Raw genomic sequence first — 27,782 nt, 5'->3', positions numbered from 1 at the left:
AAGGACCATAACTTTGCTCACATTGGTACAAAGTCTCTTGCTGGCTGCTCTCCTATTCCACCAGCTGCTTACATTGATTAAGAAGTTCATAATATACGTTGGAAGGGACCTCTGGAGCTCATTTATTCCTCCACTGCCGGCTTCCCCAAGCTGAATCATCTTAGATCAGGTTGCTCAGGACCTTGTCCAGTCACGTTCTGAATATTTCAAAAAATGGAAACTCCACACCACCTTTGGGCAACCTGTTCCAATGTGTGTTGTGTTTGACAGATGAGGCTGAGCCAGGCAGACAGGAACCATCGGTGGACCCTATGTAGCCCAATCAGTACTTTGCACAGGAGGTGGTCCTTTTGTAGAATTCTAGTTTATTGTAAAACACTTAATTTCATAAATCTAAGGTCCGATCTTTCAGACTTTATCATATATCATCCTTATTCCTTCAAGTCAAGGCAGGACCAGGACTGCCTAAATAAAATTAAATAAATAAAATAAAATAAAACTTACATGTTTACTTAACATCTCAGCACAGCCAGTCCTAAGGAAACTTAGCTCCTGCCCATGAATCTAAACCATGCTGATACATCAGAGACTATTCTTAATCAAGGCTACAGGATTGCATGGAAAAGTAAAGTCCACATTTTCATTTTTGAACGTGATTAAAGGAAAACAAGATCTTAAGGTTTTCTAAAACTTTCCCAATTGTGAGTCACCACAGAGAATTTATGGGCATCCCTTTGCTCTCCAATTTTTATACCAGCTCTTACAGGATGCTATTTTAGAAGCAGTTGGACATTCTACAGTGTGTTTTTTCCGTGCATTTTTTTGGGTAAAACTTCTTGTTTGCCTGAGAGTACACATTTTGAAGATAATAAAGGGATGCTGTATCCTCAAATGCATACTAAATGAAGCATTCCATACTCTGAAGATTACAAAGAGGCAATGAAATGAGCCTATGGCCCTAGGAATTTGGACTTAGATGTAATAAATCCCCTAGAAATACAAGCTATCAGAGTTATGTGATTCCTGTGCACTGCACAAAAAAAAATTAGGTACTTCACAAAGTAGCCCAAAATCCAGCACGTTGACCAGGGAACTATTTAAAGTAAATAAAAGAATAAACATAGTGTCTTTTTTCCACAAGTAGCATAAGACTTTGAGAGATTATAGAAGAACAATGCATTATTTTTTTCCTCCTTTTTTTTGCCTTTTTTTTCCCTTTTTTTTTCCAAGAGGGATTGCTGACAGTGCCAGCACTGCTGCTGAATACCTCTTCCATAGCCACAGTTAGAGCTCTGGTTTAGGCAGGGGTTCTGAAACAAGGAAGGCTGAAGGTCTGGGACTCACTGCCCTAAGTCATTTGCCCAGTAGTGGACATTTGTATTCTGATCTTTGCTAAATTTTCTCTGTTCTCTGCTTACCCTAAAGCTGTCTAACATAACATTTTCTTAGAGATCCACAGACTCAGGACTATTCCTGCTTGTTCTGTTGGTTCCACAAATTTGGCATTGTGTTCCAGTAATATATAGATACCTATGGAATATACATCCTCCATGAAGCTGTAAGATTTAGTTCTTTTTATGGGCAAAGTGAACCCTAAGCATCCCTAATGAGTGTGCAAGCCACAGGTTCATGACAGAGGGATGGACACTGACACTACTGTCTAAGGGAAAACTGGACAGAGCTTGAGACTTCACTGCTGTTCTTTCTAGTTTCAGCATCTCGACTCAGCTAGGAGATATTTTAGCAGATGTGGAACTTCAGTTGTAGCATATATAGAACCTGCAAGCTTATCTGGAGATGACTAGTGAATTTCAAATGTTTTTAAGCTTTGTTAGCAACTAAGCAGATATTTTCTCATTTGCAATTTTGAGGCTTGACACCTGAGATTTATCCATATATTGTATCTGGCACTGAGGGCCCTTCCTGTATGTTCTCATTATTGCAATTACCTCTGAAATTGATAATAGTTGCCTTTTTCTTATTGTCAAATCCAATTCCTGCTAGCAGCCTTTTAATTAATTCTGACATTCAGTAGACCAATCATCAGAGAAAGGCAAAAGGGGCTCATAAAACTTCTTTTTGCCCATGCTTACTCCTACTGAAAATTGTGACTCAGTGGGAGAAGAGGAGACCAATATGTAGCACTGAATGATTCATTACAAATATTTCAGAACTCTGACAGCAGTTATCATTACAGATTTTATAAATGTGTTTCCTGGAGAAAATCCCGTGGTTCAGACCTTCTAGTGTGGGCAGACCCAGTTTCACCTAAACCAAAAGTGGGCAACAGCAACTTCACGCAAGGCTTATAGTCTTCTAAATTTCTACCTTCCTGTGAGATAATCTCAATAAATTTTGTATTTATGTCCATTTTTCCCAAGCTTTAAGAAGTAGCAAATAAAGACTGCATGTGTTTTGTAGATGCAACGCAAACACAATTCCTGGGGAATATGGTAGTTGGGTGTTAGTCAAAGATCTGAAAGTTCTTGAGAACTAAGAGAAGGTAGTATATTTTTTATTAGACTAACTTGCACAGGCAGAAAAAAATAGAAAACAAATTTTAACAAATTTTAAAGCTGAACAGAAAGTTGAGTTCTTTCTCTTGTACAAACCAAAAATAAGCACATCCTTATACCTGATCATTTTGCTATGCCTGCTGAAGCTTTTCTATCTGAATCTCACTCAATCACAAGAACAGCAGACCCCTTCCAGATGATTACATATTGTAACAGTTGAAATCTGCAGCAGACGAAACAAAGGAGTGAGTACCTTCATTTAAAGGAAAAACTGAAGCAGAAAATGTTTAATCTTGGATCACAAAAAGTGTAACTGAGGTACAATCTGAATACCAATAGGGGTAATAGTGTCCCAGGTACAACCTTCAATTTCTTCCCAGACACCAAGCTGCAGGCGATAAGCTTCTTACAAGCAACTGCCACCAGGGAGCTCACCCAACAAAAGCTGTGTCACCTCTGCATCAGCTTAATTTCAACATCTACACCATTCAACAAAGTTGTCTTGAAAGAATTGGTCACTGTGGAGAGGTCTCAACAGCTCAGTCCTTCCACTCTAGGCCATCAGAGCCAAGCATTGTCTAATCCCTGATCATCCACCTCATCCAGCATGAGCTTCCTCCTGCCCAGATGTGTCTTTGGAGAAAAAAAAAGCAAAGAACTGTGTGGATAGCACGGCATAGCTGTAGCTTAGAAACAATGTGGTGAATGAGTGGTAGGAGAAAGAGCTGCATCTCTGTCTTATGAACCAGTTCCGGAATTCTAAATCAGTCCAGCTGTGTGAAATTATAGCCTTTAGCTATCTCTGGAGATGTTCAAAACCCACCTGGATATGTTCCCATGCAACCTGCTCTAGGTGGACCTGCTTTGACAGGGGGGTTGGACTAGATAATCTACAGAGATCCCTCCCAGCCCCATATCATTCTGTGATTCTGTGGCTATGCTTTTTTGTAGTGTTTCTGGTGAGATGAAGTATGTTGGTGAGCATATGACTAACTCTCTCATTCTTTTGGTAGGAAAAAAAAAAATTGTGTAGAAATTATATACCTTATTACCATGCAGTATGTCTGTGACTGTAACTTCTAAAGCTGGAAGAAAATAGAAAAGAGACCTCTCTTAATCATCACTTGGTGTTAATACAAAGGCACCAGAAGGAGCAGATGAAACAAACCATTTAAGTTAATATACACTTGTCAAGCAAGAAGCAGTATGATGGCACTACTCCAGTCTCTCAGAGGAAAGAATTTTTTTTGTTCAGTGAAAGCTGATATCTCAGTAAGCCACCCAGCACAAAAATAGGAAACGAAGTTAAGAAATGCAAAGCTCTTCTGTTTCTCTCATCTTTTCTCTCTGCACTAATAAATTATTATGTTTAATGTTACGCAGTATACAGAGGACAAAGCATGCCATAGCTTGTCATCAGAGCTTGACAAAACTAGAAATAAGTTCTCTTTTATTGTCAACATAAAATGACAGTTTTCATAGTACCATTACAGGTGTCAGCTCACTATAAAGACTTCTGTCCTATTATAGATAAGCAATGCTTATGAGACAGAAACCAATTGAATGAAAACCTATCCCTAGCCAAATTAACAGTCAATGGAGTGCCAGCAATGTCATGTAGCAGATTCTGGATGACACACGTCACAGTTCATTTAGATCTCTCAGATTTAAAGGATAATGTATGCCATGTACCAATCTTTATTTCATTATCTCATAAGGTAAAAATCAAACAGGGGGTCAATCCTCTTTCAACAGACTAGTCTTAACTTGATAATTCCCTAATTCATACCTTCATTAATTCACAAATTCATTAACTCACAAAGGCACTAACTCACAAACACACTCTCTTGTCCAGTGTACACGTTGCTCTTACTTTAATCTAATGGAGCTGCTCCCACCATACATCAGGCTTTAGCATGAGCTGTATGTTAGGCCCAAACCTGTGCAGGAGTCAATTGAATGCCCACAGTCCATCACCTGGTATCAGCCAAAAGTCTAGTAAATCCCATGCCTCAGTGAGTGCAGGTGCTGTTATTCTTCTTGCCGCTCTGAGGGTGAGGGTAGGGGAGAGCTTCGAGCACTTTCGTGGGAGTCTAGCATTACAGTTTGTTACTAGGTAACATTCTTTCAATGTGGTGGTGTTAGCAATAAATCTGGATATACAAACATACTAATAGAAAACAAATAAAATACAGAACAACAATACCAGGATCATAAGACTCCATGTAAGATGCAATATGCCAGTTGCAGATGACATCCAATAACGTCTAGCAGCTTGTTCAACTCCTGTTGAAATCTTGACAATCTCATCAGTATTGTACCTGACAGCAACAGTCATCCGTTTTCGATAAGCAATTGTTTTTTTTTTTTTATATCTGGTGATTACAATTTCCCATTCTTCTGTTTGAAAATGGATCATGTCCCATATTGGTCCTAAGTGTGCTGGCGAAGTTGTAAGCCAATATTCCACCAGCACCAGAATTAGTTTTGGTTTCTATGAAGTCATTCTGTCATTACACAGAACATCACAAAGCAAAACCAATACATACGTAACCCAATCTTCATTAAAGTACAACCATGCAGTTATCATACATCTAGCCTAAAGGGCATGACTTCAGGTCATATTACTTGTATGAGGGTCTTGTATTCCTAAATAGCCAGGACAGTCTGTACATGGTTTCCCCATTTTACATCCATGAGCATCGATTATCTTTGTTATCCATGCATTTGCTCCCTTGACGCAGCAGCCATATTCTTTTATCTACAGTAATGGGGAGTGGGACGTATTGGCAATATGGGGTTTCTTTCCTTTCCCTATTTATGGTGTGGCAATAAACAGATCCACTCAATGGACTACTTTTGCTTGCTACCCCTAAGCTTTGATAAAATGGAGTGTACAATACTGGCACCAATTCAATAATTGGGTCCCTAACATAGCAGGACTCCCACCATAGATCCAATTGGCTTGTTGTTCATATTCATTTATCATAAAGGTTTGCATGGTAACACAAGCAACGGCACTGCTGGCGCCCAAGAGAAGGGAGAGAGAATAAGGGAGAAAGACTTATGGGCTGAAAAGAAAACTAAAACGACTTCAAATAAATATTAATAATAAAAAGAAAACATAATAATATCAATAATAAAATAATGAAAAATATATAATCTATACAAAAACATATTGAGCTCCCAGGATGACGATCATGTCACCAGCAGGCACTGGGAAAGTCCCAGACTGGACCTCAGCAATGGAGAGGAGCTGGACTCGGGAACTAGATTCAGGAACACATCAACTGGAATCAAAGGCAGACGAACAGAGTCCTTCTTGGATGCTACCCATTGAAAACAGAGAGTGACCCCTTTGATCCCTCAGTTTTTATACTGAGCATGATGCAGATGAGATGGAATACCCTGTTGGTCAGTTTTGGGTCACCTGTCCTGTCAGCTCCTTCCCGCAGGTGTGACTTCTCTATGGTCTTTCACTTCTGACCCTCCAACTTGGTACATGAAGTTAGCTGATCTTGGCTGTTATAGCAGTAAGTATAAGGTGTAAGTACAGTAATAAGAATAAGCAGGAGCCTCTCTGCATACCATTCCTTAGTATCAACTATAAACATCAGACCTTGCTGCTCTGGAAATAGACACTGTCTGAAAAACATGCTGTTAATTTCAGAGAGTGCAGGTCAGCTAGAAGAGATTTAACTGAAAAGTAAAATTAGTGAAAAGAAAAATAGTTCTGTTTCACCTCAAACCAGGACATTAGGTAAGTACCATCATTTTCTGGTGTGCTGCTACATGCACTATAGTAATGCAATGACAGCTGGCATTATCTTTTATTTGCTCCCAATATTCACTTTGCCATATATTGCGATATATGGGGAATTTGCCCAGTTTCCTAGCCATTGTGTCGCACTAGCTCATACAGCATAGGAATCAGTGTATATGGCATGGGTGCCATTTCTAAGAGCCAGTACTATGGCATAGAGCTCTGCTAGTTGAGCAAAACCTTCTATTCAGTTACTACAAGTTCTTTGGCCAAAAGTACAGCCGTAGTCATTCCTTGCCATTTACCCTGTGTTTTGCGAGTGCTTCCATCAGACACCATCTGGTTGACAAGCATTGAATTCAGGGGCACCCTGGACAGAAGGGTAAAGAGGCTCCATGTATCCAGTGGGCATTCCAATACGTTCCACAACTTCACCAACTTTATTCTAAGTTATGCACAGCTTCATGATGATAGATGCACAGTATTCACCTCTGTACAGGGGTCTTACATGGTACACCTAAAGGTACTGCTTTACCAGCAAGCATAGGTTTAAGAATAGGTATTGGAATGTAATTTTATGTTCCTTCCCTGGGTCAAGGGTTCAGTCACTACTAGCTCTTTGTAACCTGTTCACAGCATCTCTTCAAAAGTGGGATGATTGTGCTCATCTCTCTGCCAGATACACATATATACTGCACAACAGTGACCTCCTGTGGCACCTCTAATGCTTTTGGTTCTTTAGACTAATGCATGAATAAATGGTTGAGCTGTTTAAAACATGCCCTAAGGGAGTAAATGTATATAGTGGAGTCCCTGTCAGGTGGAAGCAAATTGCTCCTTATCTGCATTTGGTACATATCCTTCACATCTGTAATTGCCATCCATGGAAAGGTATGTTAATTAAGAGATTTTAGTTTATCTGTCAGATTGGGAGCACTTTGTTGCCAGCATTCCGGGCTTTATAACCTACTGTTAGCTCCCACTTACCATTAGGTTTCTTTCCAGGCCATACAGGAGAATGGTAGAGGAAACAGGAATTTTCCCCACAAGTCCACCTACAATTGGCCCTTAAATACATCAATGCATAAGAAGCTTCGGGGACCTAACAGTGAGGTCACGTGGACTGTCCATTAGACAGAATTAATTTAGCTTTGGCCCGTGGGTATGGGTGAGTGATGCCTACAACAGAAACTAGTAGTTTATTAAGTGGAAGCTGTCCTTTTCAAGTGTCCTTACTTTGTGTCTACATCTGGGCTCCAGTATTGATAGGGAATGTAAAGCAACAATCATTAACTGTAACCATCATCTCAGGACTTGGATCCTTAGCAGGGTGAGTAGTTGCAGCAAGTACTTCCACTGGACCAAGCCCCCAGCCTCGTTTCCTGTGTATTCACGGTCTAGGGCCAGTGCTGATTAGCTTTGGATATCTCCCTATCATCCCTAACATCCTCTAGCTCCTTAGGCATTACTTGCTTAAGCCATACAGTGTCACTCCCATCCCCTGATACGGATCCCAGAGGAGTATTATGAGGAGTTAATAAGGGAATCCTGGCCAATTGCTACAAAATGGGAACCAGCAGCCTATTTAACTGACCTGGTGAGAGTCCTTTATCTACACACATTTTTGTAAGTTCCTATGTTCCCTCTGCTTCCTTTACTATGGGACAAAGAAGTCCTAAGAAATAATCTCCCGGGGAATGGGCTCTACAGGAGGTGTTTGTTTGGCACCTGAGCAATGGGTGCTGGTCCCTCCAGTTCAGCTAAAATAAGGGTTTTCAGGAAGGCAGTGTGCGGGCTGGCTGACGAGGTCCACTGCCATGCGCTTGCTCCACCATGATGAACAGGATGCAATGTATGTTGCCAACACAAAACCCAAGCCCAGGGATTTCTAATATTTGGCCCTGCAGTGTCTAAAAATATTACTGAACCTAATGTTAATAAACAAGCATCAGCTGGGGTAATGTGGAGTTGGTTGGCTCTGGCCATCCAGATTTGTGCTAGCAAGGCCAAGGGTGCTTCCCTTGGGTTAGTATGATACCTCCCCTACAGACCTCTTCATTCCAAGAGAGTAAACCCTCCAGTAGTTGTTCTAAGGGGAGGTGGGTTTTGTGCCCTGTTATTTGGACTTGATTACTGGATGTCAAAACAGGGGAGGGGGGTTGGGGAGGAAGGGGAGAAGGGAGCTGTGGAGAAGGCAGGGGAGATAATTCTAGTTATCGTCTGGCCCTGAGGAGAATGGACCAATGTCTGAAGCCACATATTCCCAACCCTATCATCACGACACAAGGTACAATAGATTTTAACTGTGTCAATCATAGTGGCTTCCAGCAACGTTTTCTTGTGCCCTTCTGGTATTTGTAACTAACTGGGGCCAAAGTTTTGACTAAAGCAAATTAGTTTGCATTTCTCCTGTCCAAACTTTAATTCCCAAGTATTCCTGAGATTTTCCTCATCCTCCTTTTTCCATTGTACAGTCTTCCCCTTCAATCGTATCTGTTGCTGCTCTGAAACAAGTGGCTAATAGCCAGCACACCGTGTCTTTCCCCTTTTCCCTTCCTCCTGCTACACAAATAAGATTACTAGCTCATGTCTGAAGTCGTGTCTTTCAGGCATTTGCATTGGATAAAGAACTTCAACCATTTGTTAAAGGATGTTTTTTGCATGGGTTGAAAGCACCCTTCTCACCACCCTTCTCTTAACTCCTCATGACACCTTCCCTGCCCAGGGCTCCCTGCCAACCCAACAGCACCCTCACTATAGCACCTATCATAGAAAGTAACTCCATCCAACTGTTTGCCATATTTTCCTTCCTCAAGTTGCATCTCACTGTATTTTCGTGCTTCCTTTTGATAGGAGTGGATACGATGCGTATTTTACAGAACTGTTCCAGCATCTGATTGTGCTGTAGCTCTCATCATAAACTTGAAAATGAAGCCCATTATAACCTTTCCAGAGGGCCAGTTAGGGCTGCCTGTCTGAGGGAAGTGTTTTCTTTACTGTTAATTCTAAATATCTGCTAAGAGTCTGCCAAGATGTATGCTGTGTGTTGGCACAAATGGGAGGTGTATCACTGCGGTACCACAGAGTAAAACAGGGGTCTTAATTTTGAATGTTGTGTTTTATTTACAAAGGAAGCCATTTGCTGCTGGGCTCAGCTTCACGGATGTGACTGTCCAGATACCTGTACTCACTATTAAGCTGAAGGCTGCTGTCCTTGGGTACGCTTGCTGGGCACAGCAACCTCAACTTTATTAGAAGATGATCTGCCCAGCCTATTGGAAATTTAGGGTGTTTTTTAATATTTCTTTTATTGTCCTTGTAGCAGAGCAGTTTCTTTCCAAGAAAGCATTCCATCCCATATGCCCGCTTCCTACTGAAGAAGATTAAGTCCTTCAGCTCTACTGTTCCCCTGGCTCCCTACGGCTCAGACCAGGATAAGAACATCAAGACTGTGACAGGTTGAAAGACCTTGCAGGGCAGCTGGAAGTGTGCTGTTGAACATTACTGCAGCACTACTCGTCAGCAGTCACATCCCAGAGAGGAAACGGTAACTCATTTCTTCTCATTTCAGAACTAGTTTTCTGTGTTCAGGAATTATACCAGGCTGCAAGTGCTGAGCCACCATGGACCCTGAGCCATGACGCCTGACTGTATCTACTCAGGGTCTACAGTGATGAGTTTGGAGAAGTGCTGAGCAAAGCCCTAACCCTGGAAGAACAGCTACATAAGCTCTTCCTGAAAGAAGAGCTTTATCACCTGTGATGCGAGTGCAAAGGATGTCACCAGGTGTGCTCTCCAGCTGACAGTGATTAGGCAGATTTGGGCCTGCGCAGGTTTCAGCAAAGCACTGGCTTGCATGCTATCACTTCAGCCCCTAACCTCCAACGTGTCAATCACTTCAAAAATTCATTTGCGGGCATATAATTCAGCTGGCAGCTTCCATTCCCCTGGTTTGGAACCTCTTGAGAACACCCCGAGGGTCATTTTTGTGACAGCCTGCAGGGTGGACACACAGGGACTGGCACCCCTCAACCCTGCCCCTGCTCTGCAGGGTCGACCCCAGCACGGCACGGACCCTGAGAGAGTCCCAGCTCCCTTCCAACGTGTCGCTTGCCCAGTCTAGGGCGGGAAGATGAAGAGCCACCCCACCACAGGCCGTGGACGGCGAAGGAAGGACGAGGGATCCAGCTGCCCGCCCTGGGAGCACCCCGGGCCAGAACAAGATGGCGGCGTCTCGCGTACGTGAGGGGGGAGCGGGGCGGGCCTCCCGCGCTGTTGCCATGGGGACGGGCGGCGCTCGCGGCGGCGCGGCCGGCAGCGGGCGAGCGGTCCGTTACGCGCGGCGGACAGCGGGAGGGCGTCTCTCTTCGGGCGGGGGCGGCCCCGTGCGGCTCCGCGCCTTCCCTCGAGCCGGGTGCCGGCTGTGAGGAGCGGGAGCCGCCCGGGCTTGGCCCGGTGGTGCTGCCCTCAGCCTCCCGCGGAGAGGAGGGAGCGTTAGGCGGGCTGTCCCGCGCTGCCTCCCGGGTTGAGCCTCGCTCCGCCCTGAGGCCTGCCTTCGCCTCCCGTCAGAAGGGGGCTCGGCGGGCAAGCGAGGGAGCTGCGGGTGGCGGCCTCTGCGCCGCTGGCTCCTGTCGCTGGTTTCGCTGTCCCGGGTGGTCGCGGTCGTTTTCTGGAGCTGCGGTTCGGCGTATCAAACACTCTGGTACCAAGAGCTCCCTCCCCAAGAGGATGCCTGCCTTAAGGTAGTTTACTTACGGCCGTGAAACGGCGTGTGCTGCTCTCGGAGTCCCTTCAGTAAGTGTCCCGTGTGCCTTTCGTGCTGTCTTAGTCCTTAGGCTGGCTTTCTTGCCTGACACTTCATTTTCCCATTAATGGGGATTTATTTATACGTTCTGTTTGCTCAGAAAACAGAAATGTGTCAGGAGGTGGGGTGTTTTTAAATTTAATTATTTATTTTATTTGAGGAGGTGGGCAGTTTGGGGATTGGGTTTGGTTACTTTAAAAATATAGAGCTGCAAACAGACAGGTACCACCTTTGCTGTTATTAATGGGTGAGAAGGAAAGGAAAGCAAATGCTTAAGTGTTTCCGGCTGTCTTCTGTGCCTCTGGCTGCTCTTGGTGTCCTTGGAAATAGTTTTCTGCATGAAGATGCACGGTCACTGTGTCAGAATACTTTCCGTGAAAACTTGAATGCTGTTTCAAAACTGAAACCAAGGTGTCCCCTTGTTGCATCTGATCCTCTAGAAGTTGTGTGTGTTATATCCCCCAGAATAAGCGAGCCTGGTCTTCTGTCTCCAGGCTGAAATGCAGTATGTTGCTCAAGTTTCAGGTGGGCTCGATTTGTTAGTTGCCTGAAAAAGGGATGCTAGTAGTTAGCTTTTGCCATAAATATTTGCCTTTTTGTTACCACAGGACGGTAATACCATAATACCACATGCCACTGAAACAACCAGAGAAGTTGGTAACCTCAAAGAGCATACTTCCTCCAACATCCCAGATCCCGGGTCTCGGTGACCGTGCTCCCCATGAGGCTGTGTCTGGGTGCCGTAGGAAGTGGATCAAAGAGACCGATTCAGCTTATGTCAGGCTGGCAAAGCAAGGAGGCCGACCTGGTGAGCATCTCTCTTGCTTGTTTGTTTTTCTTCTGTTTTCTTTAGCTTTGCTTGAATGTGGTGTTAGAAGGTGCTTGGAGACAATACAGAAGAATCCTCTGGAGTTTTGAAAGAAACCTATAGAAAAACTGAGTAATTGCAAATGTGACATGAGGTCAACCTGTCAAGATATCCTACAGTCTGTTCTGTATATGTACCTTTTAGCAAAATGTGTAGTTTTGCACTGTATCTGATCTAAGTAGATGATGACGGTTAAGCTGCATTTGAGTGAAATCTTTACAATTTATGCTTGGGCTATTTAAGTAGTGGTCTGGTGAAAATGTCACAAAAAAGCATCAGAAAACTTCCTAGAGGTTTTTAAAGTTTTTTTTGTGATGACATTCAGTTTGTTACAGTGCTCTACATACTCTGTCATTGTGCCAAGGTGATTTATGGTTTTGTCATTTCCTTTATTGATGAAGGAACCTTGAGGAACTTGAGCAAATGCTTTCCATGCGCTCTTAGAGCAGGGTGACAAATCCAGAAATGTGAATTAATAGACGGGTATAAACATGTCAAAGCATTTAGAGCAAGATAATGTACAAGTGGAACGCAGTGCTGCAAGTTTCTGTCTGTTTTATCAAGGGAGACAAATGCTCCTGCTGAATAAAGCAAGCATTTCTTCCTGTTAAAACAGCAGCCTGAAAACAAAGCTAATGCTTTTCAACCAGGTAAGAAGGCAGAAATGTAGTGGCTTTTTTGTCTTTTTCTCACAAGACCTACTGAATCATTACACTCCTGTGACAATGAAGACTTCTCCAGCAGCATATGCTGCACCTGACTGGTACACTCACTGCTCCAATCCCCCAGCGACCAATGAGCCACGGTAAGTCTGCTGAGACCTTGCATAACTTCTTGTGTTCTCACTGCATTTTGCATCAAGTGCAAGATACATATCCCTTGTATGAACAAGTGTTAAATCTCTGCTTGCAGGAGCTACGTTTCCTCTCTACCAGATTATATGATTCACAGAGAGTTTAAGGCTGATGACCATCATGGTAATAGTTATGAGACAAGAAGAGGGCCTTTTGATTTTGATATGAAAAGCGTTTGGCAGCGGGATGCTGAGGAAAAAGAAAACACAGAGAAAAAGAAGGTATGATGGAGAGGCATTCTGTGACAATACTTTATTTGTACAGCTTGTGAAGACACTTCTAGCTGGGCCTGTGGGTTCTTCTAGAAAGGAAGCTGTAGTCCACCCTAGTTTTTGTATTCCGGAAGCAATTCTTATACTGCAGTTAGAGAATGAGAAGAAGCCATGTTTCTCTTAGGTGCTGCAGGTACAGCATATGGACCAGAAGTGCAGTTTCCAGTCACATTATATGGTGCGTATACTTAAGAGTGAATGAAAGCCAATTGTTAGTTTCTATCTTCTTATGCTTTATTTCCCCTGCAATTCACTGTTGGTGAACAGAATTCTTATTTGGTGATCTTGGGAGAGGAAGGAAGAAGAAGGAGGAAGGAACATACGACTGTTCCAAAAAAGGGATTAGTTTTAGTTAGAAATGCAAGAGAGTCCCCAGAGATACTGCACTAGCTGCCTTTGAATGGAAGATGTATCCAAGACAAAATAAGTACAGCACAAGTTATGCCCGGAACAAACCTTTCTTGGTGATCTAGGCGTTTTGTCCCAGAAGTGTCCCTCTTTCATCCTCCCCACCCCTGCACATTTTAGATGCTGAAGCCTTTTTTTTTTTTTTTTTTAATACTGGTTCTCACACACAGTAGTGAGAAAAGTCCCAGATTATTCTGAAATATTTAAATTTTAAATCTTAACATTCACTCAAGTTCTCGCTTTTTAGACAGGTTATATCTAACTCTCAGTCCCACCATGAAATAGTTGAGTGCACAAAACAGACTTAATTTGAGAACACAAATGACTGTGAGAGTGGTTTCACAGAGACTCAGAACATGAATAAGAACATCATCAAATTATTGTCAATCCATGGTGAAGCTTTTTTTTTTTTTTTTTTTTAATATCCTCCATAATCTCGGTTGCCTTATTTACCATAGGTCGGTGGAGTATCCATGGAAAGGCATTTGATGTAATTGAACATGAGTACCTCCTTTCTTGAATGGAGGGTCAGATATTGGACGTTTACTTAATCTGTGGAAGCAGGCAAAAAAGCAATGTGTGCTTAAAAACAATAATTTGCTGAATGCTTCTAGGTAAAGCTTTTTTCAATCAGAAATTTAAGGCACTGAAAATAGGAGAGCCACAAAGCGTCTTAAAGGATCCAACTTGGAGAGAGGAAGTGCTTTCCCTTGCTCCTTTGCTTAAGAACCAATTATCTTCAGTGCTCTAAGAGTCAAATTAACTTTGATAACAGTAAGTGTAATTCAAGTCCTTATGGTGACTGACTGAGGTCCATTTCTGTTTGGCTGGAGTTTGATCAAGACCCAGTTTCATTCAGTCAAGTGAATGAAAGTTCCCATGTGTTTTATATTTATCACCAAATAAAAAGTGAATATATGTTATATATTCAGCTCAGATTTCAAATCTTCCGATGTGTAATTCACACTGCTCTTTTGGAAGCTGAAGTTGAGTGTTGTCTAAAGCACTTTCAGATTAGGTGCCTGAGAAGGCACATTCTCTATCTCTAGCTTTAGTTCTACCTCCACACCACCATCTCTGAAATGGCTGTCCTTCCCAGTACCTTTCTTGTACTTTGAAAACTGTCTCGTATATCTTGAAGCATCACATGGTGCTTCTTTAACAGTTATTTCTTGTATCTCCTCTTATTGGAGGTTTCTGTGCCATACTTTAAGAATACCTTCCTGAAGAGTCTTCAAGTGAGACAATGGAACTAGCCCTACCAAGCTGTCTTGATTTTAGTTTTCTCACTGTATATGGTGTATATTGAAATGTAAGAGATGTATTCCAAAACACCACAGGCAAATTCCTAAGGAATATTCAATTTATTTGTTTGACTATGTGACGATACTGTAGCAGCAAACTCCTTCAAGTGTTAAGACTGAACGTATTGAAAATATTTTTCAGTCCAGTCTGACTAAGCAGTTGTTCACAAGAGAGATGCGTGATGCAATCATGGCAATAAATCCCAAAAGACGCCCTTAGGGACAAGTGCAAAAACATTTTAACCTCTAAGGGTACCTGTTCTACTCAGTTTGGAAAACATTGTTCCCAAGTGGGCCTTGGCTCTGGAGCTTTAAGCCTTCATGCCACTTAGTTCTGAAATATTAGAATCTCTACCGCTCCTTGTGTTACGGTTGTCACTGCATAGAGGAGGACTGGAGATGAGGGCGATCATTACATGGTTCTCCATGCCTTGGGGTGGATTCTGTAGTTTTTCCCTAAAGCCTTAATCACAGGGATAATTCTCATTCTGGGCATTTTGCGAAGCAGAAAAGACATGTTAGGGCATGGAGGATTTGGTATTTGTGCTCATGGCAAGGTGTGGACTACTAGCCCAGGTGCAAGGATCTTTTTGCCTGTGCATCTTGTGGACCAGCTGGGATGGGTTGAAAATGCTATGAAAATGCTTTCCATGCTGGCTGCAGTATCCATTGTTCTTCATATACCAGCCAGACACAATACATATGTTTTTTGCATCCGAGACTAATAAATGTGGATGTGTAATAAATTTAGTTGGTAATTTTTAGAGTATGTTGTTGCCATTCCTTCCCAAAGAAAGAGAACACTTTAAACCAAGAACATGTAAAATGTGTCCTACAAAGTTTGCTTTATCTGAGAAACCTGACAGCTGTGAAATAGATGCTTGTCAAAGTGACAATGCCTCCTCAGCTATAACCATTGGGGTGTAGTGGCACAAGGGTCTGCTTTTAATGCTGAATTTTCCCAGCAAAGTAAGAAACAGGACCTGATAGAATTGCAGGTATCCCCCGAAACCAAACTCTGGTCTGTTCCCTTGCTGCTTTTATCACTTGGAGCAGTGGGGAATGTTTTGATACCTGCAAGTTATGTAGCCAGTCTCACTTAATATCAAGAAAAGAAAGACAACGTTTAGAGCAATGAGTGAGACTTGCTAGCAGCCTTCAAGTCTTTCCTCATTGCCTTGCCTTCCCCACTTTTAACTTGACTTTAGTTTTGATATTTGTGCCTTTGTCTGTCTATAGGCAAGATCCCTCTGGGCTTTTCTTCATCCCCTGCCCTTTAATTAAATCTTTAATTACTAGACTAGACTTCCTATTCTAATGCTTCTCTTCAGTGTCAAGAGGAGAGCCTCACCTCTTTCCATCTACTATTTGTATACCCTGCCTAACAAATCAAGTTGTGCTTCTTTGTTGCCCTGTGTGCCATTGTGCCTTCAATATGTGACAGAAGTTACCTGAGACTGATGATTTCTACTTGTCAAAGTAAATTGCTTTTGTCAGTTGAAACTATAGGTAACTCTGTCCTGGATCTGGGACTTCTGTGGTATGTCAGATCTGGAATGGTAGAGTTTAATGATAGACAGAAAACAGTACTATCATTTTTTGCACAATAGGATAGAATTCTGAAATGTAAAACACAAGTAGGCTGCTTCAGCAGATTTAACGGATTTGAAAAGCAGTTCTAAGCAGCTAATATGTTTTTTAACATCCAAGTTGGACAACAGACCACCCCCGCCACCTTTGTCTGACATCACTGCACAGCCTCACTAGTACCATCTCTTCTTCTTTGACAAATGTCCCAGTTTTTAAACTCTTTAAGCTTTGACATAACATCAGTCAGGCTGAAATCTAGTAGCCCATCCACTTAATTTTCTTACCAGATTCCAGAATATTTCTTCTGGTTAACTCAGACTCCACTGAAGTCTGTAGGGATTTCAGCACTGATTTAACACATCTGTTTGCATTGGTACCCTGTGTCAGAATGAATAAAACTGTCTGTCCTTGAAGTCTCTTTCTCCCAGGTTCAGCTCTGCTTCTTTTTAGTGGCTTATTACTGATTAGATGTTTTCAAATGCTGTTATACTTTTCTCTTTCCACATTAAATGTGGAAAACTAAAGTTTGAATTTGAAACTTAACTTTTGGTAGAAATGTACTGTGAGGGAAAAGCTTGTGGAGAGCACATTTTGCATTATTGACATACTGAACAAAGAGCTGATCTCATCTAGAATAACTAACTAAGGTGCTGCTTGTCTTGTGCTATTCCTTTATATTCCTGTACCCTTATGGAAATAATATAGATAAAACAGTAAAATTTGAAGACATTTGGGGCCTTTAATATAACCTTCACTTTTGAAGGTTATACTATCATATAATCTTCTTGGTTATTTTTATCATAACTCTTTTTATTAAGTTAAGATTTCTTTAACGCAGGTAAAGCTCCCAGCTATAAACCCTAAATATCCAAGCAGAACGCCGAATGTTTCTACAAACAAGGAATTTAGTGGGAAAAATAAGCTTTCTTTCCCACCTATGTAAGTAGTACACTTAGGAAATTCACTAAACTCCCAAGCCTGCAACTATTAGTGCATGCAAGTAATATTGCTTCTTGTGAAATTGCAGAGATCAGAGGATATGTGTATGGACTTGTGGATCCTTACTGCTGCTCAACTTGCTATCATGTGCCATCATACTGAAATAGTTTTACTAAAACACTTTAACTTGTATAGGAAAGCTATTCAATATAGCTTTGCTTTAGGAAAACTGAGCATACGGTTGCATGTCTTCATGTAACATGCTTTTATTGTATTCTAAATTGTCTGGTTTTTTTCTCAATACCAGTGAACAGCTGCAAACTATAACATACATTGTTAGTTCTGTAAGCATAGGTTACAGAGACACAAGTAGGACTGCCATTTGAAGAAAACACGTAAACTGCAGCCTATATAGATGGTAAGGCACAGCAAGAATACTGTGATGAACACCTGGAAGGTAATAGTCTTAAATTATATCACCTGTGATGTAATCACATCATCAGCTGTGTGCACAACTGAATTGTTTCTGTGTATTTTGTCTTAAAAAATTTATTACACAGTCATCAGTAATCTCAGTATGTTTTAGAAATATGTTAATGCTGCAAAAGAAGTGATTAAACTTTCTAATGAACTTTGAAGCAAATCTGGGACAAAATTTCACCTTCATGCAGCACAAAATGAGTATTGTCAGCCTTTTTTACTTCTGCATCTTTGTGTGATTTCCCTTTTAATACCGAAGCTGTGTATTACACATGTTAAGTTCCAATAAAATGGATGGCTCTTGTCATGTAAAATTACATGTTACTGAATCAGGTGTAGTTGTGTGCTTTGTTAGGTTTTTTTTTTGTTGGTCGGTTGTTTTTTTTTTTTAGATGATTACACGTAGAATATATGTTTAGTTACTTAAAAATAATTTATGTTACAAGGCCATTGCCCTTTCTGTGCAAAGTAAATTTTTCCTACCTAATCCCCATTTTTGATAACTTACACTATTGTTTTCCTTAATATGTTTGGACTTACAGGCCTCCTCAGAGAAAAAATGAAGCAGTAAACTTTAGCAAATTAATTAGCAATGGTTATGGGACTGACTGGTTTCAGCAGCGTACTGGATGGGAAAAAAAGATTGAAGAAACACCAGAAAATAGTGAGCAGTCCAAAGGTAAAATTATTGACAGCTGTTTCTTTTAAAGTGAGTTGGGATGGCAATGTGACAGCAGAGGGTAGCCTGAATAACTTGTGTGGTTCTCTTTGAATATGGTGAGACTTAGTGAATTCCCATGCTTAGTTTACAATGTCCTATGACCAGCTATAGAAAAAAGTGCCTCTGTTTGTAGTCAGCAAAGGGTGGGGCTTTCATGGGTTTTTTTGTCTTTAAAATTGCAGAAGGATGTTCTGTTCTAATCCAAAGGTTTCTGTGTGGTGTGTTTTTGTAAAATGCTGCAGAGACACAGCTGTCCTGCCTGAATTAAAGCATACCGTATAATATTTGTTGCCTATTTTTTGTGAATAGTCTTCAGCCCCTAATATTTTTCTCAAAACTTGCGACAAATATTCATGTTTAAGAAATAGATCACTGCTCATAAGAAATTGTCAAAATAAATATATGCGCATCATTGAAGGCAATGGAGTTGCAACAGTTTTAATATAGAGAAGAAAAGTTATCCAATGTTTACCTGGGATTTCAAACCTTACTCTTTCATGCACAATGGTAATAGATATGAAATGCATCACTTGAAAACACATCTAAAGGTTAAAGGGTGGAAAATTCCCCTTACTTCTGTCAAAGACCTTTTGCTTAGGCTTTTTACAGTGGCTTGGTGACCACGGTGGGCGTATCAGTTTTCTATAGCAACCTTTAAAAATGCTTTTGAACATGAATGCAAACTCAAGAATTTGTTTACTTTATAAAAAATTTATGTGAGTGAATGTTTGTGTATACACTAGGGGTTGCCTTGACCTTGATATATCAATGTGTGGAAGTCTTAGAGGCCAGTCAATTTAGTTTCTGTGACGCTTCAGTGGTTCCTGAATTCATCTTTGTGTCTTCAATTAATATATTTACAGTAATTTTTTTTTATATGTGTGTGCAGAATCTCTTCCTCCAGGTGAGTAACAGAAGAAAACAGGCAAACAGAAAACGACAAGTTGTGTGTTATTGTTCAGAAGAAGTAAATGCTATAGAAGGATGAAGCCAGATCTCAGCCTGGACATGAAAGAGGGTGCATAACCTGAGAAGCCGCTCTTCAAAGTCAACTGAAGTATCCAAACTGCGATCATCCAGAGGATGCTGCCTTGGGACGCGCAGTGATCTAATGGCTCAGCTGTGGAGCCTGGAAGTGCTCTTCCTTAGCGAGAAAGAAAACCTTGAATATTCTTCTTTTGTCTTCAGTATCTATTTAACTTCTTTGTGCACTGACATTTTTATTTTCCATTAAAGAGTGATGTGAGCAAAATGAAAGGATTTGGGATTTTTGAAAAATCAAATTCGTTCATCTGGTGATAGTTGATTTCTTTAATGTGAAATGTGCCTCTAATTGGGATACAAAGAAAGCTGAAGATTTTTCAGAGTAATCATGGTATTGGTTTGGTTATACCACTTAGGCACAGAGAACAAAATGATGGGTATACTGTACAGGCTGCTGAGTATGCTAAAGTATGCTGCTTAGCTTGATATATAGATAAATCTTATTTTTGAGATGCTTTTCTTTCACAAATTCTTAGATGACAGCTGCTTTGCTTGTACTGCCCTCCCTTGTCAATCATAGCTATAGATTGATTCTGTATCTTAATGTAAAAGGAGATATTTTTTAACGCTTTTAACAGTATGGTTTCATCCAGACATCTTCCTTGATTCAGTTTTGACCTTGTCCTTTTCATTCTTTCAGGTATGCACTGAAGGTAGTCCTTGTATATTATTCCCACTAGGGTGCTTTTGTCTGCTCATCTGAAGCAATTGGTAGCATAAGCACCTTGCAGCTCCCTTTTGAGGTGGAGCTTTCTCTGTTCTCTTGCATAGCATAAGTCCAAGACACATCAGACAGGAGATAAAACCCATGCCATATGTAAATCTACAATCTGTTTGTGTTGGGTTGTAGATTTGCATGGTACTGCAAACTTTGTAGGTATCTTGTCTATCTTGTTAGTTAAAAATTAGAAGTACTGGAATTTGTACGCTTGCTGACGTGAGAGAGAAACTGAACATTTTAGCTGATCTTTTTATTATGGTTGAAGTTATCCTAAGAACTTTAATCTTTTTTTTTTTTATTGCAGATTCAGAGCCATCACAGTCTGAATCAGCACCTATAAGCAATGAGTCAAAGCCACAATTTCAAGGACGTAATAAGTAACTTAGACTATTGGGGAAAGTAGTGATATGGCTTATATAGTCTACTATTTACAGGTTTGTTAGATTACTTTTTATAGTTGAACTCATCCTTGATTGAGAGGTTAATTTGGTTTATAACATGGGTGAACTTCATTGTGCTTGATTACAGCAAGTTTAAAAGAACAGACAACAGCTGTCAGTGCGTATTCCAAGACCTTTTCTTAATATAATAAATAAAATAAAGCAAAACTGAAGTTCTGTCCTACACCAGACTAGTGCTCCTTTGCTATTGTCAAGTAGGGTTAGACACAAGCGTGATACTGATGTGTTTAAACCAGCAAGTTTCTTTATTTAACTACAGTTATACTCATCACTATGCTATAGAGAAAGGTGAAGGGGAACTGTATGGTATGGGATGAAAAGTAGATAGGAAGAATTGAACTGGTATGGATATTTGCAGTAAAAAACCCAAACCTTCACTGGGAGAATGGCTTCTTAGTCCCAAAAGCGCATTCAATTACAGCAGATATTCACCTTTCTAGGACAATTCTGTTGTTACACCACATAATGAAATTAAGATCTGGTGGCATTTCTACTTATAGTCTTGTTATATAGAAGACGAACCATTGGGTAACATTGCTGTGGATTAGGCTATATATGATGTTGGCACTTGCGGCTGTTAAAAATTTTATTCTGAAGTTTTGACTGAAACAAAAATATTATATACTAGATCTCCGTGTTTGTTTACACCAGCAAAAAAGTTTGTACTTTGAAATAGCAATGTATATAAATTATTTTAATATTTTGAAAAAGTTAGACACACTGGTATTTAAACACTTGCTTTTTTATGTACTTGAATTAGGATATATCCCTGGTCTTATGCATAATTAAATATTTATATAGCCCATATATATGAAGTCCATTAGAAAGTGGATGCAACTTCAATAAGATATTTTTGATAATGCTATGAAAAAAGAAGTTTTTAATAAGTAAAATGTAATTTTTAGTTTCTTTTTCCGAGTACACCCTGTATTCTACACCTTTGAATCCAAGAGCTTAAGATTTTAAAATGTGTTACTGATTACACCTTTCTTTGAACAGAATGTTTAGAGGGTTTGGCTTAATAGTGCTTTTCTTTAGAACTTCGATATGAAAATTGATTGGAAATAAGTAAAGTTGTTGCTAATCTAAACCCTTGAAATTTTCAGTGAAAGTTTTGCTATTAATGTTGTTGTTGGACCCAGCATTTGAGTCAATCTTCGCTGTTCATTCTAACTGACAGTTCAATGATCTAAGTTGTGTTTGTAGAAAATAAAAGGCTAAACCATATGAAAATGCCTAAATGTACAGTTATTTGTTACTCAGCAAAATTTTCCAAATATGAAAAAGCTTACCCCAAGCTGTATCTGAGAGGAGGATAAAAAAAAGTACTACCTTATATCTGTTTTCACTTACAGTTTTTATTGTGGATTATGTTCAGATACATTGAAACCATCAATTTTGCTGTGAAAGCAGAGCTTTTGGTGAAATCTACTTTTCTCAGCTAAGCATAACAGGAGATGCCAGAGCTGAAGCTCATAGTACTAAAACCTGACCAGTAGAGAAACTGTCACCTGTCATTATAGAGAAGCACTGAAGAATGAGCTTATGTGAAAAAATTGTGTATGTATAAGAAGCAAATTGTTGATACCCTTAAGATTTTAACTATAAAATTTTACACCTAATGTAGTAATGACCAGTAGCTGTGTGATGTTCTCCAGCAAATAAGTAACATTTTATGATTTTTTCAGAATTATTCAGTCACATGAATATGCTTTATCCAGGAATTCAGCTGTCTTTATTTGCTAGTGTCTTTGTGTAATTTTATGATTTTTATTTTTAGTGTCTATAAAAAAGTGTAATAGAAGTCTGGGTTTGTTGTACCTTTCAATAGTAAACTGAAACAGGAAAGTAAATTCAGTGTATGATAGCCTTTGTAGCATACTTTAAGGCTATAACTGTCAGCAGTAGTACTGCTTTTCACTCACACTTCTTTCTTCTGACTCCTGTTACCATGGGAAAAACTTCTTTTGCAAATACTGTTTGCAGTTGCATGCTTTACTGGCCAAAACAGAAAAGAAAGGGGAAATACGAGATGATGATGATGAAACTCTCTGGAGTTAAATTGCTTAATGGTAAGGCAGTCAAGTCTTTTTTTTTAATGCTCATCAGCTGATCAAGAAGGTGTTTTGTTCTTGAGCATACATTGAATCTATTTCACTTTTTTTTTTTTAATTCTCGGAAAGGTGTTTAGTACAAATTTACTGAAAAAGTTGGGGACAGTAATGTTATGACCAAAAAAAAAAAACCAAAACAAACTAGCATGGGTAGTTAAAAGTACTAACAAGTTTATAGATGACCTGTCCACATAGACTTGAAGGTGCTTGCTGTGCCAAAGCCCTCAAGATCTATTCCGTACAGTAAGAATTCCTGTGTGGCTGCAACACTGCGCATCTGCAGGCAAGGATTCTCATCATTCTTTTCAATATGATGTTCTCCTTTGATCGTTAAGATCTGTGCAAAGCTTCCTTCGAGTTGTTTGATGTTTAGGTCCTCTTCACTTTTCAACACTTCTTCCTCGATATTGGAGTTCTTGTCCAAAACTGTCATACTTCCAGGCAATTGTTAGAGGCAGAAAAGGGCAACTGAGATCCTTCTTAACTTGGTCACTCAGCACTGTTATTTTGCTTTTCTGTAGCTGTAGTTGTGTTCATAGAAGTGTTTATAGTGCTGGTTTTCAGACATTTTAAAAGTGTATTCCATATCCTATTGTAAAAATGGTCTCTTTTTACCTTGATCACCAACAGGTAATATCCACATGAAATTCCTCAAATTCTTTAAAGTTTGCTAATGTGCCGTTAATGTATACTCAGCTTTCCTTAGTCAAGCCAAGGAGATGTTTGATCTGCACTGCTGGTCAACTGAGTCTTCATGGATCACAGTTTGAATACCATGAGTTAGAATATTAACAGCCTGAAGTGCTGCTTCAGACCAAGTTTTCTCTTTACAAGAGTGGGTGGAGAACCCTGGAGTTCGTGTTGGTGCAGTCAGAGCAATGGAGATCTGCCGCGGAAACATAACTTACCGGCTCTCCCAGGGACGTAAAATTAAAGGAGGGTAACAAATCATAAAGTTCCAAATGAATTCAAGGATGGAAATAGGTTGCTTGAGTTAACCTTACGCCAGTAATTATGTTGTTTTCTTTACTTCTAAGTTAATGCAGTCATGTGGCTGGCAGTTTTCAAAGTCATCAGCTGTTTCATGTAAAAGCAGCGGAAGCTTCTGGGGTTTCAGTGTTTGTTTTTCAGAGAGATACCTTACAAAATCTAGTTTTACTGTTTTAAATGCTGAAACATTTATTTAGTTGTATTATGCTTCATCTCTGACCTGAATGTCTTGAAATAATAAGTGAGATCACTTCTTTCTTCTTTTTTTTTTTAAATACCAATTGCTTTGCAAACCCAAAGATAAAAGAAAAAGAGCAGTTACAGTTTATGAGTTGCATCCGGGTGTACTGAAAATGTGAATATTTTTAAAGAGAACTTCAGATGCAGATTTTTAAAATATTTTAAAAATAACTTGGTGGTTTAGGTACTGAAGAGTAATTTTTCCTTTTACATGCAACCATTTAACTGCAGCAAAGTCTAAAGGTTGTTTTCATTTTAATGTGACCAAATATATACTTCATTCTTACCACTTATATCTTTTTTTTAGACTAGACTAAAACATAAACGTGTTTTCAGAGATCAAGGCTATATCTACATTAACTTCCATTGTGTTGCAATGTAAACAAAAATTGCATTGTCTGATGCTGATGCATTTTTTTAAGCATCTAAAATTTCATTGACTTCAGCATACCTATTTCTTAACTGTTCATATTTGCGCTGAGTGTGCAGATATGGTTGTAAAAGATGTAGGATGAAGCCAAATTTTTTTCCATAAGCAAATGCCCTATTATTCTGGTTTCAGCAGTTCTTTGCAGATTATTTTTTCAGAATGTCCTATAGTCTGGAAAAAAAGCTAGAAATGGAAATGTACAAGTTCAGTCAGAGCATGTTTTTTCATCCTATTAATAGTTTTAATGATACTAAACAACCAGAACGACTGGAGAATCAAAATGTAGTGGGTGTCTGAACAGCTGCACTGAATTATTTGACCAATTGACTATAAAAATGGTATATGGTGAGCATGAAGGAGTACATTTTTGATTATAAAAGGGCAGGCAGCCTTAATTTCCATAGGTGCAAGTTTTCATTCATGCAATATAAAAATCTGAAAAGTGAGGCCAATTGCAATTTTTTTTGATTTATTTTTGCAATAATCTCAGTGTGCATGGTATATCTTTCAACCTTCTAAAATTTATGAACATATTTAGTATTTTTACTTTAGGTATCTTTCCCACTAAAATAAAAAATTAAATGAAACTCCAATGATTACAAAACCAGGAAGTTTAATACCAGTTTACATTTTAAAAGAGTTTTCTAGAGAGAACTGAGAGCAAAGATTGCTACCAATTACGAGACTCACAGAGATGCATTATTTATTGAATGTTTCAGTCAAGGTAACTATAGTAACATGATTATGCTTTATTTACAAAAGAAGTAATTTACATTGATTATTCTCTTCATACATAGCTGCATGACAAACCTCCTGAAAGCCAAAGCAGATTTTTCAGTGGACCCTGAAATGAAGGGGTAGGTAATATTCCTGTTTGAAGGAAAAATTTCTTCCACAGAATTAAAACACTCTTCAGAGGTGGTGTTTTTTGGATTGTTTGCTACCATAGCTTTCAAGTTTTGACAGGTATTGAAAGAACAGAAAACAGAAAAATGGCTTCGTGGCTTGTTGAGCAATTTCTCGTCTGCCATTCACAGGTAGAAACGCATCTGTGTGCAGGGGATTTCTCTCTCTTATGTTGCCATACAGAGTCCTCTGGTGTGAGATGGGATATTAAGAGATTTTAGTCTAAATGCCCAATACATGATTTTTGTAATACATCTTGTCAATATCTTACGCCCAATGTGTTTACCCTCCTGATATAGAGAAGGTTATGTACCAAGAAGCTTTTAGTTGCTCTGTCTCCCAAGAATTCCCTACTATGACAAACTACAGTGTGGTTCTGGTAGGAAAAATGATTAAAGAAATTGTATTGCAGGATTCTGGATTTAATGTCTTCAGTTACTGTATGAATAATGTTAAATTTATGCTTACAGAGTGCTTTATGATTTTTTTTCTTTGTTTTTGCTTTAGATTTTTTTGCTAATTGATGGAAAACAATAATCCTTTAATCTTTTTCAATTTATCTTTTTCCAGCTTGAACCAGTTGTGCCAGACTAAGTGTGGCTTCTCTTGGAAGAACTAATGTTTGGCCTACATCTCTCTTAACAGATCACATAAAATCTGAGACTTGAGTCCGTACGATAGATGTAGGAAAGCGTGTGTCAAGATAAGTGTATTCGCAGTCTCCCTTTTTAGGTTCCTTGTAATTTCAAAGCCTGTGGGACTGTAGCTCTTGTTTCCATGCAAATGTTACTTCTGTAGCTAAATGGGCTGGATCCCTCTTGCAAACGTTTTCATCTCTTGTTCAGGATCTCACTGGTGCTTTATGAGGAACAGGCACCAGTCTTTCAGAACTAAAAAGGGTGAGAGCTGAATTCACAGCTTGGTTTCACTTATTTTTCTCAGGTTAATTGGCCTCACTCTAGCAAGGTCAGCTCTATCAAAGTAACACTGGAGATGCCACAGCTGCACACAGTTGTGTTGCACTCGTCCATCTTGCTTTAGGAGCTGTGGGTATATTTTATATTTCCTTGCCTTGAAAAAGGAAAGCTAGCTAGGAGCTGTTTCATAGCAGGTTGTGGAGAATCTGTTCTTTTTAATTAGCTTGTAACCCTAAAAGATCATCCAACTTAAGACAGTAGTGTCACACTCTAGGTTTTTGTGTATGTTTAGGATGCCAGACATAAATCAGGGTTTTGTTGTAATGAAAATTACCTCTCAGTTGTGTTGGTGTGATTGATGTTCCATAGATCTTTCATTTTTAAATATTACATCATCATCACTGTCTGGTGCCATGGCCAAGTAAACTACTGGTTAGGTAATTCAGGTTCTGTTTCCAAGGAAAATGTTCATACTCATAGGGTGGTCTTTGTGTTAATTAATACCTGTTTTCCATCCCAAATGCAGACCTGCGTTTATTTGTTTTATAGCTGTTGGTTGACACATGGAATTTGATACCGGCGATGACAAACACAGGTGCTGCTTTGCTGAGTGAGGTACAGCTGAGTCAGTGCTTCCCCCTAAAGCAGGGGAAGATGCTGTGGTGCTGGGACCTGATGGGATCTACCTGTCACAATGAGGAGAACGTGTCTTTGGACATGTGAGACTGATTGAGAGGGCTTTCAATTAGAATCAGTGTAGAAGGGAACACCAACAAGATTGTCAGGGGTGAGCCAAGGGTTGACGTGACGTTTCTGTAGGGTGGCAATGTTAGTGGGAGCATTTATGCCCCTGCTGGGAACACGGAGGGCTTGGGAGCATACCTGACATGCTTGCACACTAGTGCACACGGTATGAGACACTGGGTGAAGTGGAGATGTTGGTCACCTCCCAGAGCTACAACACCATTGGTATCAGTGAGACTTGGTGGAATGAGTCCCATAATTGGAGTGCTGGGATGGAGGGCAGGGCAGGCGAGGTGGGTTGATGGTTGTAGGTTCTCTCTGACCAAACTGTTCCGTTCTGTGCTCTTTTTTCACCACCTTTTTCCTTTTTTTTGCCGTGCTAAGAAGTGCACAGACACCCTGTACGAATTTACAACAACAGATAGAGAGACCAACGTCCATACAACCGAACCTCTCCCTGCCATCCTCGGGGTGCCAGCCTGGATGTGCTTGTATATCTATATGTATATATATATATATATATGTATCTATCTATCTATATATCTCTCTCTATATATATACCTATTACTCTGACAGCTCCTGGGCACGAGGCAGCCCCCCGTAGCCGGCAGACCCCCGCCTGCAGCACACCAGGCCGTTGCTCTCGCCCGTGTCCCCCCCCCATCGCACCGGTACCGGCCGCCGGCGCGCAGGGAG

At 40.0% G+C, this 27,782-nt stretch overlaps 1 protein-coding gene across 3 annotated transcripts; it reads left to right on the top strand.

The window, feature by feature from the left end:
* Window positions 1–10,591: 10,591 nt before the first annotated feature.
* On the top strand, window positions 10,592–21,972 carry LOC106887270 (chromosome unknown open reading frame, human C7orf57). 3 transcript variants are annotated; one of them, XM_014940727.1, is made up of 8 exons: window positions 10,592–11,073; window positions 11,692–11,891; window positions 12,648–12,756; window positions 12,864–13,026; window positions 17,218–17,318; window positions 18,341–18,477; window positions 19,409–19,423; window positions 20,589–21,972. In XM_014940727.1, exons 2-8 carry the CDS (start codon window positions 11,714–11,716, stop codon window positions 20,663–20,665), a joined length of 780 nt encoding a protein of 259 aa, XP_014796213.1. In that variant the 5' UTR covers window positions 10,592–11,073; window positions 11,692–11,713; the 3' UTR covers window positions 20,666–21,972. The 3 variants fall into 3 exon arrangements, 2 of the variants coding, with proteins under 2 accessions (XP_014796213.1, XP_014796214.1); XR_001411838.1 differs by lacking the exons at window positions 19,409–19,423; window positions 20,589–21,972 and adding an exon at window positions 17,407–17,775 and having other exon boundaries at window positions 18,341–18,454; XM_014940728.1 differs by lacking the exons at window positions 18,341–18,477; window positions 19,409–19,423; window positions 20,589–21,972 and adding an exon at window positions 17,407–18,127.
* Window positions 21,973–27,782: the final 5,810 nt, after the last annotated feature.

Source organism: Calidris pugnax, unplaced genomic scaffold (assembly GCF_001431845.1).
Source record: "Calidris pugnax isolate Ruff unplaced genomic scaffold, ASM143184v1 scaffold8, whole genome shotgun sequence".
In the NCBI taxonomy this organism is placed as follows: domain Eukaryota; kingdom Metazoa; phylum Chordata; class Aves; order Charadriiformes; family Scolopacidae; genus Calidris; species Calidris pugnax.
The sequence above is the reverse complement of the archived record's forward strand: the minus strand, read 5'-3'. Positions and strand labels throughout refer to the sequence as shown.

Coding starts and splice junctions, on each gene's coding strand:
- LOC106887270 (XM_014940727.1), top strand. CDS start 11,714: ATGCCACTGAAACAACCAGAGAAGTTGGTAACCTCAAAGAGCATACTT. Junction 13,027..17,217: donor AAAACACAGAGAAAAAGAAG/GTATGATGGAGA, acceptor TCTTTAACGCAG/GTAAAGCTCCCAGCTATAAA. Junction 17,319..18,340: donor AAGCTTTCTTTCCCACCTAT/GTAAGTAGTACA, acceptor TTGGACTTACAG/GCCTCCTCAGAGAAAAAATG.